Source organism: Panulirus ornatus, chromosome 32 (assembly GCF_036320965.1).
Source record: "Panulirus ornatus isolate Po-2019 chromosome 32, ASM3632096v1, whole genome shotgun sequence".
NCBI lineage: Eukaryota > Metazoa > Arthropoda > Malacostraca > Decapoda > Palinuridae > Panulirus > Panulirus ornatus.
This window is the reverse complement of record NC_092255.1, coordinates 18,623,146-18,647,468: the sequence shown is the minus strand read 5'-3', so window position 1 is coordinate 18,647,468 and position 24,323 is coordinate 18,623,146. Positions and strand designations below refer to the sequence as shown.

General features: G+C 45.7%; 1 protein-coding gene across 1 annotated transcript in view; it reads right to left on the bottom strand.

Moving 5' to 3' along the window:
• LOC139759112 (ras GTPase-activating-like protein IQGAP1) overlaps positions 1–23,949 on the bottom strand; it is a 424,460-nt gene extending 400,511 nt beyond the window's left edge. The window contains exon 1 of the mRNA XM_071681072.1: positions 23,836–23,949. Coding sequence (XP_071537173.1) covers positions 23,836–23,929 — 94 coding nt within the window. The 5' untranslated portion in view covers positions 23,930–23,949. The remainder of the gene's footprint in view (positions 1–23,835) is intronic.
• Positions 23,950–24,323: the final 374 nt, after the last annotated feature.

The window sequence follows — 24,323 nt, the reverse complement described above, 5'->3', positions numbered from 1 at the left end:
GAACTCGATCAACGATGGCGACTTCATCAGCCAATAGACACCTTTGGGAGTCGTGCCGTGTGTGGAGGGTGTGTTGGGGGAGAGCAAGGTCTCCTCCCGGAGCTGCTTCACTGTGTTGGCCAAGGTCGTGACGCTTCGAGCGCCTACTCCTCACGCAGAGTTTCGTCGGTGAGGTGGTTCCCCTCAGCGTCTGTGAAATATACAACTGTAATGCACTGTTGGACAAGACGCCTCCGCCTCCGCCTCCGCCTCGGCCAATGAGAAGCACTAGTCTTCCTCCTGATGCTAGTTGTCTGGTGTGAATGAGTGCGTCTGTGTTCGCTCTCCCCTCCCGCCTCTGTGGGTAGTGTGAGTGCGGCAGCCACCACCTTCAGGCCAGCCAGGATACGTGAGGTGATTGCGAGTGTCTTGGGGGGACATGTATACGTGTGACAGGTCGTGATCACACTGGGACGCACCGCGGGCCGTGGCCACACGCCACCACCACGCACAGCGACAACAGCATCAACATACTCTCTCTCTCTCTCTCTCTCTCTCTCTATCTATCTATCTATCTATCTCAATCTCTCTTCTCCCACCGAACGCATATCACTCCGACGTACACTCCCGGATTGTCCTGAATTGCCTAGTTATTCAATAAGGGTAACAAATTTAAAGGTTTTTCTTTATATTTTCTTTACCAAAACTATAAGAAAACAGATTTATTCCTAGATATTCCGGTCTCATTTTTACGAAGGTTTTGTGTTTAGATTATAGTTATCTATAAAAGATAATCTTTCATACATATATGAAAAAAAAATTAAACGAAAAAAAATCGAGAGGGGAGGATTTCCAGCCCCCCGCTCCCTTTTAGTCGCCTTCTACGACACGCAGGGAATACGTGGGAAGTATTCTTTCTCCCCTATCCCCAGGGATAATATAGATATATATATATATATATATATATATATATATATATATATATATATAGATATATATATATATAACAACGACGATGGCACGATCTCTGAGTACGACTGCACGACTATCGCACGACACAAACTCAAAGGCAAGGTCATCGATCCCAAGGGTCGTACAGTTCATAGTGTGGGCGTACAGCCGTGCTCGAGGGTCGTGCCCTCCTGCTTTAAGGATACCCTTACGTATTACGAGCGGGCGAGAGTCCATGGGATGACACCATGGCTGTTTGATCTGTTCACGGACAGGCTTGCTAGGGAGGTTGAATGCGAGGATCGTAATACAGAACCATGAGGATATGTTACATGTATAAAGGTGTGATACAGAAATCACATATTGTTCCAGTGAGTATTTTGACACCTCAGTCTAGATACAAAGATGAAAAAGTTGGCGTCAGAGGCTTGGATAACGCAGGAAGGGTGTGGTTACGTGGGTGTGGTGGTCTGGGTGTGGTGCTAAAGGTGTGGTGCTGAGGTAGCGTGGGTGTGCTACTGTAGTGTGTGGTGGTAGAGTACATATAGCTGGGCTGTAGGTCTCCCTAATGTGGTTGATGGTGGTGTTCGTAAGGTGGAGGCTTCTGGTGGCATGAGTGTGGTGGATCTAGGTAGACACGAGTGGATGGTGTGTCTGGCACTCTCGAGGTGGTGTGAGGGGGTCTTGATATGAATGACGAAAGCCGGAGCGGAAGGAAGGAACTGGAGGGTGAGGGGATTCCTGTGCTACGAGTGGTGTGGATGGTGTGAGTGGCCGAAATATGTTGGAGAGCGAGGGGTGAGTGATCACCCTAGCTATTATCCAGATTCCACCCAACACATCCGCGTGGCAATGAAGCTATCGTCATGAAGGGATGTTGTAAATGTTCTGCAAGGGTCACCTTAACCTTGGTGACGACGACTAGCCTCAAAGGGAAGCTGGTTCTGCCCTAATGCGACTCCTGACAACCATGCATTACCCTCACCTCCAAATCTAGACCCTCCTGACATGCGAGTGTTGAAGTGGCGCCCGGAACCATCTCACTCACACCCTCCATGTCAGTAGGTTGTAGACGGAAGCCGCCCAGGGAAGTTCTACCCTTCTGACTTACGAGTGTTTGAAGTGATGGCCGGAACCATTTTATAGCCTCCGTGTGCCAAGGTTGCTTAATATTATTTCCTACCCCATTCCAAGACACCCTTCAGTAAAATCTATATGATAAAACTTCGACATTAAAAGCTGCTTCCTGCCTCTCCTCTCTCCTCCCCAAGACTCTCCAAGTAAGGGAGAAAAATACATCTTTGTAGTGCTTCGAGGCGAATCAACAGGAGATATATGGGTTGCGCTGGGCAGGGCGTGTTGATGCAAGACCAGTGTGGCCGTGGGGGCCTCTCTCTCTCTCTCTCTCTCTCTCTCTCTCTCTCTCTCTCTCTCTCTCTCTCTCTCTCTCTCTCTCTCTCTCTCTCTCGTATGAAGGCGGGCGTCCAATCACCGTAGAATTACCATCGCTCCAACCATGAACCACCACCAACGCGTCATGACCGAGTGTGTGTGTCTCTCTCCCCTACCATCACCGCCATACCATCGGCGTCAACACGATTATAGAGGGAATGACGGGTTGAGCGGACGGCTCTGACCACGCCCAGGTGACGGCCCTGGGAGGGGCGGTGGCGGAGGCAGGCGGCTCCTACGCTTGCTTCCGCCAGCCAGCCCACTTCGGAAGGAGGCACCAGATAATATCAAGCCGGACTAATTTCTTTTTCTTTTTTTACAATAGTTAAAAACTTATGTTATAGATTACTGGAACATTTTGCTGATAAAAAAGACTTGATATGAATGTCTGAGGCCCATGAAATATACATCACATACTCGAGAACTTATCAATTTCTTCAAGAAATTAGAACCGTTCTTTTCTCAGAACAGCTGATCAAATAAGATATCATTCGAATCGAAGTTCCAATCTTTCAAACGAGTTTAAAAATATATATATATATATATATATATATATATATATATATATATATATATATATATATATATATATATATATATATATATATATACACCGTCGTGGCATGCTTAGTGACGTGGTCTTCCCTTTCGATCAACACGCCACATGATCACGTCAACCCGACACTCACTACCCTCTATAACCATACATGGAGACAGACGCGAGACCGGATTATACACGACACTCAATGCTCATGATGGAGATATGGTCATCGAGGCTACGATCAAATCACACAACAAGCTTCGATCCTTCATCAACTCACACAACAAGCTTCGATCCTTCATCAGATCACACAACAAGCTTCGATCCTTCATCAGATCACACAACAAGCTTCGATCCTTCATCAACTCACTCAACAGGCTCCTGTCTCATCAAATCATAATCAACACAATCTGGTCAGGAAGAAAAGGAATATTTACGTATTCGTCCTCATTTTTTTGTTACTAACACGTCTACTTTCATTTGTTTCCTCCTTTATAGGCTAATCCCTGGACGAGAAGCGAAGGTGATCCTGGACGAGGGACAACATACCCACAACTCGTTTTACAGGACAAGTGTGAGTCACTACTGGACGCACAGCGGCTGCTGACCCACACCACAGCATCGTGGCTGGAGATACCCCCTGCTGGCCCACACCACAGCATCGAGCCTGGAGACACCACAGCTGACCCACACCACAGCATCGAGCCTGGAGACACCATAGCTGACCCATACCACAGCATCGAGCCTGGAGATACCCCCTGCTGGCCCACACCACAGCATCGAGCCTGGAGACACCACAGCTGGCCCACACCACAGCATCGTGGCTGGAGATACCCTCTGCTGGCCCACACCACAGCATCGAGCCTGGAGACACCACAGCTGACCCACACCACAGCATCGAGCCTGGAGACACCATAGCTGACCCATACCACAGCATCGAGCCTGGAGATACCCCCTGCTGGCCCACACCACAGCATCGAGCCTGGAGACACCACAGCTGGCCCACACCACAGCATCGTGGCTGGAGATACCCTCTGCTGGCCCACACCACAGCATCGAGCCTGGAGACACCACAGCTGACCCACACCACAGCATCGAGCCTGGAGACACCATAGCTGACCCATACCACAGCATCGAGCCTGGAGATACCCTCTGCTGGCCCACACCACAGCATCGAGCCTGGAGACACCACAGCTGGCCCACACCACAGCATCGTGGCTGGAGATACCCTCTGCTGGCCCACACCACAGCATCGAGCCTGGAGACACCACAGCTGACCCACACCACAGCATCGAGCCTGGAGACACCATAGCTGACCCACACCACAGCATCGAGCCTGGAGACACCACAGCTGACCCACACCACAGCATCGAGCCTGGAGACACCACAGCTGACCAAGACCACAGCACCGCATCACCACCTCCTCATCTTTCCCCCACAATGCTTGTCTCTTGACCTCTGACCCCAAGTTCGTAAGTGATGCTGCTTTCCGCTACCAAACGAAATTGTGAACGTGTTGGTCACCAACAGCAAGGTTCAGAATATAAGAAAAAACAAGAGCTAAATGCACTACCACGACACACCATCCCAGCAATAACAATACAGATTCACATTAAGGAGAACCACATCCAAATATGCAATCCAGAAAAGGCCATCTACACGGCCACCACTCATCCACCTTCCTCTCTTCATCCTTCATCATCCGTATCAACGAATATGGAAGGCCTGAAGGCTTCATCCCTTTCTACACAATTCACAGAACCGACAAAGGATTGGGAACTTCGGCCATCTTTGTTAAGTGTGAGTACGTGTATCATATTCAAGGTTAAGAGATAGGGTAACACGAGTGTGTAAAACTCTCCCTTCGTAATTGAAATCAAATCGTCCTCATCCAGTTCTAGAGGAAGGGAGGCGAAATATCCCTCCTTCCCTCCCTAATTACCTTCTCCTCCAGTCGAGTACATAATGGGGTTGGATAGTACCCGTCCAGTATGTCATTAGAAGTCGTCACTCACTCAGTGTTGGATCCTGTCTCATCAACACGGGACAAAACCCGACTTTTTCGTTGTGACTGCTTAAAACCACCGGTGAAGAGAACCAACGAAGCGACGATGAAATGGCCTTCAACAATGGCTAGAAGTCTTTTAAACTAATGTTTTTCTTTTTCCGTTTTACTAAAGAAACAGATTCAACTGTCAAATTCGCGTCGTGATACACATTTCCGTCCAGATTGTCTTTTTCATTCGCGCAAAACACACACACACACACACACACACACACACACACACACACACACACACACACACACACCTTCCTAAGTACATACGCTATAATCATCCACAAGGTAACTCAGAGCAGAACATGGTTTTACATACTATATTTACGTAAATCGTTGAACCTCTCCAAGGTCTTCATTATCATACTTCAGCACTCGTGGTAGGGTTAGGAGGGGCAAAGGGGAAGAACAGACAGGAGCTCTTAGAGAAGTACAGACACCACATATCACTAGGTTCCTCAGCCTGTCTCTCTTAACGATTCAGGATGATAGACAGTGAAGGACTGGCCTCTTGAGTATGTTATGTTCACACTGGCACCTTCGAATTGATGAATACGTTGGCACACCAGGTTGGTAAACAGAAAGTACGAGATCCTTACAGTCCATGAGTCTGGACGGTATCAATACTTCACATTCCTACTGTATCTAACACATTAGAAATATCCCTTTACTGTATCTAACACATTAGAAATATCCCTGTACTGTGTCTAACACATTAGAAATATCTCTGTACTGTGTCTAACACATTAGAAATATCTCTGCACTGTATCTGACACATTAGAAAAGTCTACCCAAATGCGGGTTGTGAGACGTGACTCAAATCCCACAAACGTAGAGTAGTGGCTAATACTGAGACGCAACTCGCGATCTATGAACGTAAAAGCAATGCAAAATTGTGTACACACATACACAGAGGCTCATGGACTCTGATACACGTGTATTTACGCATTCGAAACACATATAAGCGTTGCTCACACAACGAAAACTACGCCTGCGCACATCCGATTCAAATCTTACAGAAGAGAATGTTACGTCCCTCGCAGTTTTCTTGGGTGATTTCCGACGGCTTAGTAATAACGAAATCTTGATAGTCTCGCAAGTCATTAAGCCAAACAACGTATCAAACAGGGTAAACAAGTATCGTTACGATAGTTTGCGAGGGTTGTAGATAAAAAAGAATATAAAGAAGCGTTTAAGAAAATGATTGACTAACCCGTCATCATGAGCCACATGCAGAGTGAGAGTGTATATGGTCTTAGGGTTATCTTCAACACCTGAAGACGAAGGTGTTACAAGATTTCTCGGTTCGTGGATGTAAGTTACGTTGACGGCCTTAATGACTCCCCCTGGTAGTTGACAGACCTAAAGCCCAATCAGTCAACCAACCAACCAACCAGCAGGTCATTCTCATTCAATGGAGATCAGTTATTTATTTCATTTCAAAAGGCAGGTCAAACAAGAGAAGGATTTGCTATCTTAACGGTGAGTCGACAGCACGACTAGCTTACTGTACCAGAACCTGCGACCTCGACCCTCTAGCACCGCCGCGGTTTCTCTCACTCACCCCCTCCACACCCATATCCTGGCCTTCCGCCACCACACCCACCACGACATACGGCACAACGCGTTATCCAAGCGTGGCAATATGTATCTGGGCGTACTACGCCTGTCGTAAACAAGGGCGGACCGTGAACCCTCATTTCCCTCTAACACCGAAACGACGGAACTTGGTCGATACTGTAACGTCAAGGAACCTTGGCTCCAGGCATGTGCGCGAGGGAGACGGCGCAGGTAATTGAAAGAGGTGAGGGCCTACGCAAGGGATATGTAAACAAAAGAGAAACAGACGTAAATGATTAAATACACGACAATGGAAGTTATAGCCACGTTTAGGGAGTTTAACTCCGAACTGAGCGAGATAAAGTTTGAAGGGATGGTGGGATTTATGACTGGAACAGAGCCCTGGAGGATGAGATAAGGCCTGTTAGATGGTGTAGACTGTAGACAGTAGATGTGGCGAGATGTGGGACTGTTAACTGATGGATCAACAACTTGACGAGTTATGATATGAAGTGTGTCTCCTCCGAACTATGACCTGCAATTTTCATGTGTGAAAGATTTAAAATGACTGTGAGGGTCACATATGCGCCGTGTGATGACGTAAAAATCTCACTTAGAAATATCCTTCGGATACACGTGAAAAGAACAGCGGGGGAGAGATGAACATAGCAAAGACATCACCAAAATGTTCCTCGATGGTTAACATATGACATGCAGCGTACATGACGAGGGTCAGTTTGGGACTTGTGAAAACATATGATACTGACATGCAGGTCACCCTTCGAATCCGGGGAATAAATCACGAATATAAAGGATGGGGAATAAATGCGTGTGTGCTTGGGAGGCGTGTCCTTAGGACAAGGGACGGAGGCAAACCTGTTAGGTGGGCGTGCCTATAAAGGAAGTAAGTCGGTGATGAGGGACGGAGGGCGGGTGTTTTTAGGTATCAGAGGTGAGGGTTGGGGGCATGTCTCTTGGATAGGCGTGTCTTAAAGAGGAGAGGGATGGGGACGTTAATCTTTGGATAGGCGTGCCCCTACAGGCGAGGGACAAGTGCGCAGGTGCTGGGTAGGAAATCATGAGATGAGGAGGAAGAGGTGCGTCAGCTGGGAAGGTTGGCCACAGAAGTGTGGGGCAGCGGCGTTGGTTGCTGGGATAAACACAACATCATCTGTAACATCGTCAACTCCAAGCAATTTGATCGCTTAAACGTCCACAAGTTAGTGTGGCTGAAGGTCATTATTTACCCGCACAGTGAAGAACACTTTGTATCACTCTAGTTACACTAACTATGGCTCTGGTGTAGCACACTTAATTCACTCACTCAAGGTCGGCGACTTCGTGTGTTAAATGTGTTCATTTGCTTAGTCGTTTCAATCGCTTTACTTAGGATGGAGAGAGGACAGACAGACAGACAGACAGACAGACAGACAGACACACACACACACACACACACACACCATCAAAGGCCCTGGTGTGCGTGCTCGTGGGCGGACCCTGGGCGTAACACCTCGTACGGCTCAGACTCAGGAAAATCCAGTCACTTGGGCCAGATTGAGCAACCTGAGTAAAAAACGTAAAGAGTCGAGTGCTCATGGTCGAATATGGTGTCAGGAGGGGTACCGAATGTTGTCGTGGCGTTCTACAAGGACAGTCACCACCTCCATCCCTATTTGTTATATCATCTTGGTTGTCAGTCATGGAAGCGTTGGTGAACATCTATAGCAAGGAATTCGTTTTTCATTTCCCTGTAGACTCATAGGAATATATCTATCTATCTATCTATCTATCTATCTAGAAAATGATTTGGTAAACAGAGAAGAGGTAGTAAAAGCTTTGCGGAAGATGAAAGCCGGCAAGGCAGCAGGTTTGGATGATATTGCAGTGGACTTTATCAAAAAAGGGGGTGACTGTATTGTTGACTGGTTGGTAAGGTTATTTAATGTATGTATGACTCACGGTGAGGTGCCTGAGGACTGGCGGAATGCGTGCATAGTGCCATTGTACAAAGGCAAAGGGGATAAGAGTGAGTGCTCAAATTACAGAGGTATAAGTTTGTTGAGTATTCCTGGTAAAGTATATGGGAGGGTATTGATTGAGAGGGTGAAAGCATGTACAGAGCATCAGATTGGGGAAGAGCAGTGTGGTTTCAGAAGTGGTAGAGGATGTGTGGATCAGGTGTTTGCTTTGAAGAATGTATGTGAGAAATACTTAGAAAAGCAAATGGATTTGTATGTAGCATTTATGGATCTGGAGAAGGCATATGATAGAGTTGATAGAGATGCTCTGTGGAAGGTATTAAGAATATATGGTGTGGGAGGCAAGTTGTTAGAATCAGTGAGAAGTTTTTATCGAGGATGCAAGGCATGTGTACGTGTAGGAAGAGAGGAAAGTGATTGGTTCTCAGTGAATGTAGGTTTGCGGCAGGGGTGTGTGATGTCTCCATGGTTGTTTAATTTGTTTATGGATGGGGTTGTTAGGGAGGTGAATGCAAGAGTTTTGGAAAGAGGGGCAAGTATGAAGTCTGTTGGGGATGAGAGAGCTTGGGAAGTGAGTCAGTTGTTGTTCGCTGATGATACAGCGCTGGTGGCTGATTCATGTGAGAAACTGCAGAAGCTGGTGACTGAGTTTGGTAAAGTGTGTGAAAGAAGAAAGTTAAGAGTAAATGTGAATAAGAGCAAGGTTATTAGGTACAGTAGGGTTGAGGGTCAAGTCAATTGGGAGGTGAGTTTGAATGGAGAAAAACTGGAGGAAGTGTAGTGTTTTAGATATCTGGGAGTGGATGTGGCAGCGGATGGAACCATGGAAGCGGAAGTGAATCATAGGGTGGGGGAGGGGGCGAAAATTCTGGGAGCCTTGAAGAATGTGTGGAAGTCGAGAACATTATCTCGGAAAGCAAAAATGAGTATGTTTGAAGGAATAGTGGTTCCAACAATGTTGTATGGTTGCGACGCGTGGGCTATGGATAGAGTTGTGCGCAGGAGGATGGATGTGCTGGAAATGAGATGTTTGAGGACAATGTGTGGTGTGAGGTGGTTTGATCGAGTAAGTAACGTAAGGGTAAGAGAGATGTGTGGAAATAAAAAGAGCGTGGTTGAGAGAGCAGAAGAGGGTGTTTTGAAATGGTTTGGGCACATGGAGAGAATGAGTGAGGAAAGATTGACCAAGAGGATATATGTGTCGGAGGTGGAGGGAACGAGGAGAAGAGGGAGACCAAATTGGAGGTGGAAAGATGAAGTGAAAAAGATTTTGTGTGATCGGGGCCTGAACATGCAGGAGGGTGAAAGGAGGGCAAGGAATAGAGTGAATTGGAGCGATGTGGTATACCGGGGTTGACGTGCTGTCAGTGGATTGAATCGGGGCATGTGAAGCGTCTGGGGTAAACCATGGAAAGCTGTGTAGGTATGTATATTTTGCGTGTGTGGACGTATGTATATACATGTGTATGGGGGTGGGTTGGGCCATTTCTTTCGTCTGTTTCCTTGCGCTACCTCGCAAACGCGGGAGACAGCGACAAAGCAAAAAAAAAAAAAAAAAAAAAATATATATATATATATATATATATATATATATATATATATACATATATATATATATATATATATATATATATATGTATATATATATATATATATATATATATATATATATATATATATATATGTATATATATATATATATATATATATACATATATATATATATATATATATATATATATATATATATATATAGCTTGGGGGAAAGTAGTTAAGCAAGCAAGGTTGCGAGAGTGAAGGTCGTCTACTATCATTCTCAAAACACCCTTGAAAACATACCTAAGAATTTAAAACACCCCCACCCAACTTTCCCATCTCGTCTCTCAGCTACGTAATTCTTCCACCAATCCAACACAGCAACCTGGTATCAGGATCAATCTATCCTTGAAACAACCCCAAACCCTCCCCACAAAGACAATAGGTGCGCTACCGAAAAATCCTCATTTTCAGAACTGCTGCGCAGAATAATATGAGGTTTGGTTTGTCCTTGTCTGGCGCACTGCTATCACACATCCAGGGCGGCCCTAGACTCTTCGCACTTGTTGATAGATTTGTGTTAACTCCCCCCTCACCCCAAATCTGACTTTCAGAGCTTGACCCATTCCGTTCCTATGACTCTTGGTGGATGTCTTTCCCTCTCTTCTTTTAGATATTGCTCCTGTTTTTTTTTCGCCCACGAGAACTGGCTCACTGTGTAACTCGACTTACGAGCACGCAAGATCCATTAAACCACCGTAGGATCATACGATTAACGTGTGGCTCTCGGTAGCTCCAGGGTGGAAGCAGGGGTTATGATATCCTCATTTCTTATCCCTTATACAGCCGAGACTCACAACCCTCTTCCCTGCCATGGCATAGGTCATCTAACAGATACAACTCTACCTGTTTGTAAGACAAGGTGTTCTGTTTTGTTTTTCCTCCCACTGCCTCCAAAACTCTGAATATTTTTTTCCCTCTTGATTCTTTTCCGTCTCTTTAGGCATTTTTCCTTTCTATTTCCTTGAGGCCTGACCTTGATGATCCAGGAGTTTCGTCCGTAGAGGAAATGATCGACGAAGGAAAACAAAAAATGATAAGAGTCTACCATGATCATCCGCTGTCATCAACAACCAACACAACTTCGTTCATAGTAGCCTTCACTGTCCACCTACCACTCTCACTTTCACCATCCTCTCCCTATCCACCTACCACTCTCACTTTCACCATCCTCTCCCTATCCATCTACCACTCTCACTTTCACCATCCTCTCCCTATCAACCTACCACTCTCACTTTCACCATCCTCTCGATATCAATCTACCACTCTCACTTTCACCATCCTCTCCCTATCAACCTACCACTCTCACTTTCATCATCTTCTCCCTATCCACTTACCATTCTCACTTTCACCATCTTCTCCCTATCCACCTATCACTCTCACTTTCACCATCCTCTCACTATCCACCTACCACTCTCACTTTCACCATCTTCTCACTATCCACCTACCACTCTCACTTTCACCATCTCACTATCCACCTACCACTCTCACTTTCACCATCTTCTCACCATCCACCTACCATTCTCACATCCCAGCACGCCCAACCTGATACCCACGTACATACATACACCCTCTCACCCACTCCCAGTATCTCCCCTTTTACCCTATACCCCACCGCCCGTCACAGTAGCCGCCCGGTGCGACGCTCCCCCTACCACAACAACCTTGACAGACATTGATATGTGAGTCGGTCCCTCCTTGGACGCCAGACCATTGCCTGGCTGGCCAACCCTGACACCCGTCTCCACACACACCTCGAGCGCTGATCTTCACTCGAAGGTTCTACCGGAAAACCTCAGCCGCTCGGCCAGTGCCAGCAGACTACCTGAATACCTAAACGTAACCTAATAAAGAAAGGAAAAGTATCTAATAGGGCGAGAACGATATAATACGCCCCATCTGCGATGATGCATATTATGGTAAGGGTCTGGCGGGAGCACGAGTGACCAGGACTTTCATTTACATATAAATGTGCAGCCCATATATGTAAATGTGCAGCCCTTATATATAAATGTGCAGCCCTTATATATATAAATGTGCGGCCTATATACATAAATGTGCAGCCCATATATATAAATGTGCAGCCCATATACATATATATATATATATATATATATATATATATATATATATATATATATATATATATATATATATATAATCATTACTGGATACTTATCAAGTAATGATCCACCTACGTATATATGTCATCCTTGTAGTTATATTCTGCTTCACGTACGATGATAGCCAGTTTTTCAAAATCCCCTCCCACTCAACCCCCCAGCCCATCATCACCCAAGGGTAATATGTTGCTACAAGGTTCCGTCAGCGTCGTGACAACCCCAGGTTCCTCCTCCCTCCCTCTCTCCTCCCTCACATACCAGACACTGTCAAGGACCACACACAGCAAACACCTGCAATTTCCTCCACTGTAATGGCGTCAATTTGGTTCAGCACAGCGTACTCCGATTCTACCAAAGTACGCTTCAATCCTCTCCTGTGGCTCTCTATTAGTCTACTATATAGAGAAGCAATGCAGAAGTAACACAATTGCTATCCCTTATTTCTCTACTCCATGCCCTATAAACTCGAGGAAATCCAATTTAGAAGTTAAAGGTTTAGAACCTAAGTCTACAAGTATAAACGAAACGACACTTGCTAAGGAATAGAATCCTGCGTCTGGTGTAGCGTTAAGACGAGTGAGGTAACGAACGCTCTTGTCAAACGACCCAACTCACAGCTACTGGTCATTAATATTTACCGCGAGTTGACACACACACACACACTCACTACTTCCCCCCTTCACTGTGTCCGTCACATTGTATCCATCAAGGTCATAACTCGACGGGTTAGGAGCACCAGACGTCAAGTAAATCATATAAAGTTGACCAGAATTATCATATCCGTCATTTACCTGAAGAGAAACTGTTAGATAAAGTAGCAGAACAGAGAGGGTCTGTCTGCCGCCCTCGTTGCATGATACACCTCACTGCTGGCTGGATGACCCTGGAGGACTCACCTCCCTGCCACGCCTCACCGACAGACACGTAACGACACTCCTCATTCCTACACCCACTCATCACAGCTGCCATCATGCCATACCTCACTTTCACTCCTTGCCACTGCTACTCCTCAGTATACACCACTTCGGTGGTATTACAGATTGGTACATCAGCTCGAGTTCTGCACCTTCAGCGGGAGGGAGTCGAGAGTGTCGCTGTATACGATTACCACTCCTCACTGCCGGTGTAGTACCACACCCCAGGTGAAACTCTCTGGTACAATGCTGCTATTCAGTGCCACGCCTCGCCCTGACACTTGCCTCTCTGTCTTCATACATCATCCTCACACCCTGAATCCGAGGTTGACAGCGTGGGGAGGGTATGACGGTAGCGGGAAGGGTACGGCGGCCGTACTGTCAAGAGGAAGATGCGTGAGGAGGGCACGCCGGTAGTACTGAAGGGTGTCAGTTATGCGGGGAGGGTACGGCAGCAGTAGTGCCAGGTGTATAGTACGCGGGGAGGGTACGAAGGCGGTGGCATCGGGTGTACGGTACGTGGGGAGAAAACGCGAGCGGTGGAGGCCAGCAGGACTGTAACTGAGAGGAATTTATACCCTAAGACATCTGAGAAGGGTGCAGGGGGCGGGTCGGTTGGTTAAGACGGGGAGAGCAGGGAAGCGTGAGAGACGGGAGAGGGGGAGAAAAGTGAGAATCGGGAGACTGAAGCAGGGGAGAGAGAGAAGTCACTCTTAGACCCCGAGGTGTGGGCGCCGCCACCGCCGCGCACCCATACCAGGTCCCCGCCCTCTGTATATCCCTGCCTGTGGCCCTTACCTCATAGGTGTTTCTCCTCCCTCCTGTGTAGGCACCGCAGACACCTCCTCCCAAGGCGGTGTGACTCACCAGGAGTCGTGTATTTCCTCTCCCTGGGGTAAGGAAGGGTGGTAAACACACACCCACCCACTCATGCACCTGCCCTTCAGCCTGTCATTAATACCACATTTGATACTTTTCCCTCCTCACTGTACAAGTACCACGCCTACGACGTCCTCTCTCTCTCTCTCTCTCTCTCTCTCTCTCTCTCTCTCTCTCTCTCTCTCTCTCTCTCTCTCTCTCCTGGAATGCATCGACTCCAATGAATCGAGGAAAGAGGAGTCATCTTTGGCGAGGCTGCATCATCGTCAGTTCCCGAGACAGAAGTACAGTCTCGTCAAATACCTTCTCGCTTCAGTGAAGTCCATCCTCTCGCTGCTACTGAGCACAGCGCACCCTCACCTGCAGGATTCTGTTCAAAAAGAAGTCCTGGGGTAACATTATCATAATTCCTTTAACAGCCATTAAGTGAACACAGTCACGGCGTCTCCCACTATGACTGCCAGAGTCAAAAACAACCACCGCCACAGAACAGGCAAAGGCAATGGATTCATGAAGGGTGGAAATCAGGAAGTCAGGCATTGTAAAGTAACCCAAGGACCCATGACGGGTAATGAGAGCACAGTGTGTACCACAACCTTCATGTGTTGCACGCCACGATCAGCGACTCTCGAAAACCCCTCACCTAACGTAAAGGGAACCTACGTCGGTAGACGGAGAGCAACGCTGGTCGGACGATGGAGAGAGAGAGAGCACACAGAAGACGCTAACAGATACAAGGAATTAGAGTTAGTATTTTCCATCAATCCCCAGTGATCCAACGCACTCTTGACGAAAGACTCGACGCACTTACGAACCTCCAAGTCTGCGCCTCAGCACATGTGGGACCTACCACACACTCAGATTCGACACACTCATCCCGTGCGTTGTCTGTTAATAATCACACTCATCATTCTCAGATTCGACACACTCTCATCCCCATTCAGGCCCAACACACACACACACACACACACACACACACACACACACACACACGTCCGAAAATGACCACACTCCACATGCGTAAATCCATTACGGACCCTAAAACACTGAAGCTAATTATACCCCACACAGTTGACCTTAATATCCTTGTCCTTACCACACTCGCCACAAACACAAACACTTTGCATCCTTTCCCCACACTCGGACCGACCACACCCAGACCTTACACATTTAATGACGTACAACACATTCAAAAATCCTTCGTACATAAACACCTTCGACGAACACACACCGTAATTACTTCTATTTTCCTCCTGTAGCCCAGGTGTGGTCTAGCCCCCAGCTGGAAGTTAGACTCTCGGCCTGATTAGTGGTGCTAATGGAGGCTGGGTTAAATATACACTCCCCTGGACTGAAAATAAACTTTAGAGAGCTGGAGGACACAAAGTCTGTGGCTGGAACGTAGCCACAAGCCTTGTGAGGTACAGTATTATACCAGTCGGTCCACACTAATGATGCTGTGCATTTTCTACTGGGTTCAGTGCAAATTGCATTTGAAACTTGGATAACAAAAATAACTAGACTAGAACAATATCCACATTGCTTCGCGGGCATCAGGTTACATTAGGAATACAATATCCATACGAAAAGAAGAGAAAATCCGCATTAATTAGAATAGTATACTCTTAGGGTTGGGAAAGTCCTCAAACGCCCCTGCATTTCAAGCCGTCCTGTGTCAGAGAAGACCCCCTCGAGAACAATGGGTTACATAAACCAACATGTGAATCAAGATCAGACCACCTCGAGAACCCGACCCCGCCAGCCTTGCTGGTCTCCCACTGACTAGAATAATGAATCGATTATACACGGCCAGTATGGTGGTGACCACACCCTCCTCCTCCTCCTCCTCCTGCTTCAGCTAAACCCGTCCGCCAACCACCCACTTCAACCAACCAGCCAGCCAGCTAGCTAGCGAGCCACAATATGCCCGGCGGCTAGCCAACTATCCTACTAACCATCCGATCCAAATGACCTCGAACCATCCACATCGCTCGCCGTACACTAGCCAAGCCACCAGCGGAAAATGGAGGGTGGTCTTCCCGCCGGGCAAACCGGCCAGCAGCAGCGTCATGAGACACCGTCATGGGGTCGCCTGGCTGGCTGTTCCCTTCGGGTGGTGGTCGAACAGCTGCCAGCGCTGGGCTGCGTCCGGGGTTCCCCCGTGCCATTGCCGTCCCACGCCCGACCCGGTCGCCCCTCCAAAACCGCATCCATGTCTCTCCCACCGTGGCTAATTCCTACCATGCGAGCCTCCAAGAGTGGATCTTAGGCTCTTTGTTCTCAAGTGCTTTGTGTCCAGCTCCGACACCCGTCGTAACTTGCCGACGGAGGACGAGGACGAACGGAAAGGATTTACTGCGAGGCCGGTGACTGACTTGACAGACTTACATAAGGCGAGTAGATTATATCAGGACACGGTACGACCCCCCTAAACCACCAACGGTACGATTACTGAAGACAGCAGGAAGACCCTTGGGTATGATGAAGACGTGATCCTTGACCTACAAGGGTCATATGAAAGCCCAGGACATCATGCAAGAAGGGTTATACAGTCGTACTCGTGGGGTTATATATGATCATAAATTTTTAGCACTGCAGAGTCAGTCATATTCGAATTCACAGGAGGAGGTGGTCCTTATCTACTCTTCATACAATCGACCTCAACTGAGCTCTCACTGAACCACCGTGTCTCCTCTTATATGAAGCTATTAAGCACCTTATTGTGGTGCATTGCACATGTGCATACCGATCATAATGTACTAAGGTCCTTGAATAAATCAGTCAATCTGGAACTGTCTGTCTTTTTCCTTAGACTTTAGTCTTCGAGTTTAAGGCAGTGTTAACGGGTGTTCTAGTGTGCTAATGGGAGAGGAGTTTGATCAGTGGCGTTCACAGGTTTCGACACACATTGTACTCAACCTAGGGATCTGTAGTAAGCCAAGAATAACGAGTAGAAGGTTCTTATTGGAAAAGATTCGCCTGTGTCCTCAAGCCTAGCACCGTCTCTTAGTCGGCCCATCTCCTCCCCTCCCTTATCTATACCCCTACACGGCTCACTTCGTCCCTCATGGCTATAAATAAAAGTCAAGGCCGAGTGTGGGTAGTTCCAAGGATTGGGGGTACAGCCGCCCTCCGGCACATGTACCGTAGCGGTTGCTGGCCACGTCTGGTGATCTGATTTTCTGGCGGTGGTGGTATGTGGTAACAGTTACGAACGGCGGCTGCTACTAGTGCTGCCATCTATTGTATACCTTTACAACTAACACACTCGTTCGCTTCTTTCATACTCAAATATTCCTTTTTTCCTTTTAGAGATTCATCAATTCATTCTTGTACTGTTCATGGACCCATATTTACTTTTGTATTTCGCATATTTTAGAAAATATCGAAAACTGTCGAATGTCTCCGCAGAGTTTTGTGCGAGGGACTGATTGATACACAAGCTCTTTTGTGGCCTAGTTCACACCAGCTTACTTGCGCTCGCTCACTCGCGTTCATCTCTCGCACACACTCGTTAACTCGGTTTTTGAAATACTGTCAAAACTGACGTATACTCTGGCGAGCGCTCGTACACTTATATGGTCTTTCATGCACCTTTATACTACACGTTAATATGCTCAAGATATACGTTTCACACACACACACACACACAAAACACATTCATATACTTTCATAAGTCAATATACCTTTGTACATAACCATACATTCTCGTACACTCTAGCATACCCTCCAAAGACGTGACCACGATGATACACACGTCGTGTGTATGTGTGAGTGTATACGTGTGTGTGGTGAAAGGCCACGGCAGAGACTGCCAGTAATGCAGGTTCAAAATTTTAAAGACTCATGCGCCACAAAAAAGTAGACCTAAGGAACGCCGGTCGTCATACGATGATGTAAGAAGGAAAAAAAAGATTGAGGAGGCCTCGAGATCGATCTCCCCCCCCCCTTTAACCCTCACGAAGGTAAGGCACGTTGGGAGTTGGACTCGACAAGTTTTTACGTGGCTGCTGAGGAGTGATCCAGACGTGTTATGCCGAGAGATAGTAGGATCCGCACCCCCCCCTTGCCCTTAACCTTACGACTCGATCTTACAAAAACATTAACACAGCTGTTGCTAGGTGCATCTTCCTCTTTAACTTCAAATATCACGTTGCGATTGGCTACTGGTAATGGAAGGTTGGTTAATAGGATACACACAATATACGGTCCATTTACGAATTGAAATATTAGCTAGCTTTCATGTACTGTTGCGTAATATATATATATATATATATATATATATATATATATATATATATATATATATATATATATATATATATATATATATATATATATGTGTGTGTGTGTGTGTGTGTGTGTGTGTGTGTGTGTGTGTGTGTGTATCAAGTTATCAGCACCCCACAACATTACTCGCTGATGTTTAGAAAGAAATCTTAGAAAAAAAGAAATAATCATTTAACAATTTGTTTGGTTAGGGGAAGTTTGATTTGGTAATTACTTAACATTTTTGTTTGGCCAGGTGAGGTTAGCTCAGGTAATCACTTAACGACTTGTTCGGTTGGGCAGTCACTTACCAACTTGTTTGGTCAAGTGAGGTTTGGTTAGGTAATCATCTAACAACCTGTTTGGTCAGGTAAGGTTTGATTGGGTAATAACATATCAACTTGTTTGCTAAGATGAGGTTAGCTTAGGTAATCATTTAACAACTTGTCTGGTTACGTAATCTCTTACCAACTTATTTGGTCAGGTGAGGTTTGGTTAGGCAATCACTTAACAACTTGTTTGGTCAGTTGAAGTTAGCTTAATCATCTAACAACTTGTTTGGTTAGGTAACCATTGTTTGATTATCTAATCATTTAACCACATGTTTGATTAGGTGACCATTTAACAACTTGTTTGGTTAGGTAACCATTTAAGAACTTGTTTGATCAGATAATCATTTAAGAACTTGTTTGATTAGGCAATCAATTAAAATCAATTAACAACTTGTTTGGTTAGGTAATCATTTAACAACTTGTTTGGTTAGGTAGTCATATAACAGCTTGTTTGATTAGGTAATCATTTAACAACTTGTTTCGTCAGGTAAGGTCTAACGATAAGGTCTAATGACCTGCTTTCTCTAGTAAGGCAAAGTTACGTTACGAGACCTGAATCCACAACCAAACAGTTGCATTACAACCCCCTGAGCCAGACAGTACAACCCGAGGGGCTGATGGCCTGACCTTTGACCTAACCCTTCAGAATCACAGACACCTAACATGACCCCCAGCACACACTCCCTAAGGGCCCTAACATGGCGCGGGCTCAAGAGGTGAAGAAGGAACTGTGGCCCAATGATCCGATCACCATTCCCAAACGACACAACAATCTCTTGTTTTCTGAGCCACGTCACGAGCGACCTGCTACTGTGAGAAAGAATAAGATTACCTTAAGAAATAAGAATTACTTGAAGGAACTTTATTCAGCATAAAATCAGCTGCAGGCATACTGGTGGGAGATGACTTATTAGCCATGAAATCCGCCGCAAGCATACTGGTGGGTGGACTTATTAGCCATAGAATCAGCCGCAGGTATACTGGTGGGTGGACTTAGCCATGAAATCAGCTGCAGGCATACTGGTGGGTGGACTTATCAGCCATGAAATCAGCTGCAGGCATACTGGTGGGAGATGACTTATTAGCCATGAAATCCGCCGCAAGCATACTGGTGGATGTGATCATCCAAGGGTTTACTGAAGGCGAGACTGTAAGTTGTCTCGTGTGATAACCCCCGACCCTTCTAGACTGTCTGTTCACTATTCAGTACGTACAAGGAAATTTGTTTGCCTTTAACGTTCCACTCCAACTAGTCGGTCAAAATCAGACTGATCAATGGAACAGATCATAATTTTTGACTGATTATAATTCATCGTTCTTTCGCTCATAGGTAACTAAAGTAAATGTCTTCAGGTTTATGGTATGTGATGGTGTGTATGATTATATAGGCATTAGTGATGTATGATGAAGTAATTATCACGAGAATACACTCAGCATTTCAGCAATCGTATTGTAGTAAAATTACTTCGTTAAAGTCCAAATCATAACACCCCCCAGGTTTTCCTTAAGCTTACTGGTTGGTTAATCACTTGCCGTAAGACTAATACAAAGTCAGCAATCCGTCCTTGGTCATTTCATTTCACGAAAAAATCACAAGTGTAACAGTAATCGTATTGCAGTAAAATTACTTCATTAAAGTCCAAATTATAACACCCCCCCAAGTTTATCTTAAGCTTATTGGTTAATCACTTGCTGCAAGACAAATACAAAGTCAGTGATCCGTCCTTGGTCATTCCATTTTACAAAAAAAAAAAAAATCACAAGTGTAACGAATGCTGAACATAATAACATTTCTGCAAAATCACAAAATTCTGCCCAGGAAGTCACAAGAAATCGTCTGATGTGAAGTCTTAAAGTTACGTCTGCAAGATGCTATTACAACCACGTTGCTGTACTGAGCAAAAGAGGTAAACCAACGTAAGGAAATCTTATACCATCTCAACCTGGCAGAGAAACAGCGCGTTCAGCAGCCAAACAAAAGGAGCTTCCGTGGGAGGGTGGAGCGGCGGGTGGCGGAGTATAGCGGGTCGTTGTCAAGGTCGCTGGCGACCACGCCCCGCCGCCACCAGCCAGCCACCTTGAGGGACGCCACCCGGACCTGTTTCACGCCCGTCTACCTGCTGCTCCTCTCGCCCATACAGGCTCCTCCGACCCATATGTTCAGCAGTATAACGTTCTGGTATTAGTAAAGTTATCGAGGAAGAATCAATTACTCCGAATGAATTTAGGAGGGAAAGTATTCCGGTACCCCGCGATGCACTGTGAGTTAACGAGAGCAACGAATCTTTCGTTCACTTACACTGAAGAAAATGTCTCCATCCAACGTTTCATCAACTTTCAAAATTATTTTTTCCTCTCTCGTTTGGCTTATCGTTTACAAATAATCTGGCCTTGTTCCTTAAATCATAATTTACTTGAGTTAAATATTCAAATATTTTCGTATATGTATATCAAATAGTTTGCCAATAGGAAGGGAGATATTCGTGCGAGTTGCGGCAACACATGCACATGGCGACCAAATATAGCGTCTTTGAACACTGGACATCAAGACCGGCTCTCAGACCTGCTTTTATGTTCGTTATATAAAACGAAAATCTTTTTCCTTGACATATTTTCTTTCCTGAGTTAAATACAGTTATCCTCTGCTATACTGCAATGCTGTCTGCCATGTTTTTAATTCATAATGCGAATCTGGTGCATATTTAGGTATTCATAGTCTTCCATTTGCCTTTTTAGGTTATGTCCAGTACTCCCGTCTGTATGTTTGTTACTTTATCATTGACTCGTCTATAATGTATGTTGGTATCTGGCCACTGTCCTCACCAAGGACCGTTTTTACGAACGAATGTTGGTACGTTGTATAGTGAACATCTGTCCTGTAATGATGTAAGACTATCTATTACGTGATTTAGACCTCGTATGCATCATACTTTCATCTACCTCCATTTGTATCCGTAATCTTCAGTGAGTAATGGTGCGTCTTCACATGAAGGTCTCTCTATGAGCTTATCTGTTTCTGAAAGATGGTGTTACGTTACGCCAACGGCCCATCATTTCTCTGAAGGACATGAACAGATGTGTGTGTGTGTGTGTGTGTGTGTGTGTGTGCGCGCGCGCGCCAGGTGTCCTACTTTGCAACACGTTCATGCAACGGAGCAACCCACAGGGCCTGACCGCAGATATCTACATTGGCTAAGACAGGTATGGCCAGAGTGACACCAAGGAACAGCATGAGGGAATGGGAGGTGGGAACGGTGGGAGGGAGAGGAGGAGCACCACCATCGTGGGAGGGACCTCACTAAATCCACCGCCGCTGCTGCTGGTCTAGTTAAGACGGCGACCTTCGACAGGTGGTCCCCAACTTCCTATGACGCAAGCAAAAGACGCGTGGCCTTGAGAACTGCTGGCTTATCAACCCCTCCATTAATGCGACGCTAGGATTTCATCACTTTTTTACAAAAGATATATCAATTACACCCAACTGTTTTGTTTTGTTTTTTCAGCCACAGTTTTTGATAAAAGACATTTCAAAAGTTACGTTTTACCTGAGATACAATTGATATTACACCTTATCTTCACAGAGAACAAGAGAGAGAGAGAGAGAGAGAGAGAGAGAGAGAGAGAGAGAGAGAGAGAGAGAGAGAGAAGAGTATGTCTGCGCCCGCCACCCTTCCCCTAACCTCCAAGACACAGTTGTGTAGTAGATCAATCCAGCCCGATCTCTCTCCCGCCCGTTCATCGCTGTACCCTCAGGGGGAGAGGCATTCCACCCACGGCCTTGAATGAATCACCTTCCTACATACTACGTCGGAATGTGAAATGAGATGATATATGATGCTCGTACGTTCAGCCATTATAAACCATCCCTATTTCTTCTGTTTACCTAAACCTGTTCGCCGTTTTCCGCGTTAGGAGAGGTAGCGCCGGGGACAAATGAAGAAAACGCCTCATCGTTAACATCGCAAGCATCCATGTTCTCTCGATGTAGTGTGTATTGCACCGAAACCACAGCCCCCCCCCCCTTCCCATTAACAACCATGCCCTGCAAACCTTTCCATGGCTTCCCCCCCGGCTGATTCATTTGCCCTTGTTCAGTCGACTAATAACACGTCGCCCCCTGTATACCACATGGCTCAAAATGTGTATTCATTCGTCTAACTACAACACGTCACCCCTTGTATACCACATAGCTCAAAATGTGTATTAATTCGTCTAGGTACAACACGTCGCCCCCAGTATACCACATAGCTCAAAATGTGTATTCATTCGTCTAACTACAACACGTCGCCCCCTGTACACCACATAGCTCAAAATGTGTATTCATTCGTCTAACTACAACACGTCGCCCCCTGTATACCACGTCTCAAAACGTGTATTCATTCGTCTGACTGAGGGTAATGATGTCAGAAAAAATTGCAATGTAATGGATTATGATCTTAAACGGCGCGTGAGACAATGACAACATTATACTAACGATGGTAATGATGATAATGATCATGAACCCCATAATGGTAATTCAGTGACAATCATCAACACGTCATAACAGTGACGCCAACCATAACAACCAACTGGGGAGAAGTGTCGTTACGGCCCTACACTTCCACGATCTCGTGCTGGACGAAGTGGTCAGCCCCTACACCCCTTCCACAACCACTGCAAAAACACTGGCATGGTAACACGGGCTGTTATCATACTACCATCACTCATATACTGGCCAATATCTTCAATAACACGGGCCGTATCACACTTATATTACTTATACGGGTCAATATCTTCAATAACACGGGCCGTATCACACTTATATTACTTATACGGGTCATTATATTCAATAACAGTAACACGGGCCGTGTCATACTAACATCACCTATAGTGGCCATCATCTTCAGTAACAGTAACACGGGCCATAACATACTGAAAGTGTATACGGTGTCACGGTGTCTTAGAATTCACACCTGAAAGAAGGTGTTAGATATTTCTATCAAGTGGTGGTTGTAAGTTGACGTAGATGGCCATGATTGATCCTGGCTTAAGAGACCAATCAACCGACCAGCAAAATAACACTGAATCATTTTTGAGACGATTATAGAGGAAATAATTGACTTAACGACTAATTCATTAACACAGTTTAGATACAGTTATCATTTACGCTTTTTAACTATTCGTAACAAGATATCCTCTGACACTCTAGAAGTTACGGCACTTACCACAACAAGACGTGAAGGCAGAACGTAGCACACATGTGTAATGGTAATACACCTCACTTCCACTCAGTGAAGGGACACTGGTCACATTGGACATCACGTATACATACACACACCACCACAAGAACTGTAGCTAATATTGATAATACACTGGGAACACCGTAATGTTTACTAGGTTTGGAATTAGAAAAACCACTCTCCTGCCACCAATCACCAACGAATACTAACTACCAACACAGTTGAACTCACGCCTTACGGTCCTTTCCTAAGCTCAGGTTCGTCCACCCGAATCACGATTCGAAACAGTTCGAAAAGAATTTTCGCGGTTCGAACGGTGTATATCAACCAATGAACCGCTTAGAATACGAGTCGCCTCCTCTATACACTATACATTTCTCCACCTCACAGAAAGTATACTTATGATACAAATACACATGACTGGTAACACATATACTTTATGTGTACAACACAGACAACATAACAATATCAAG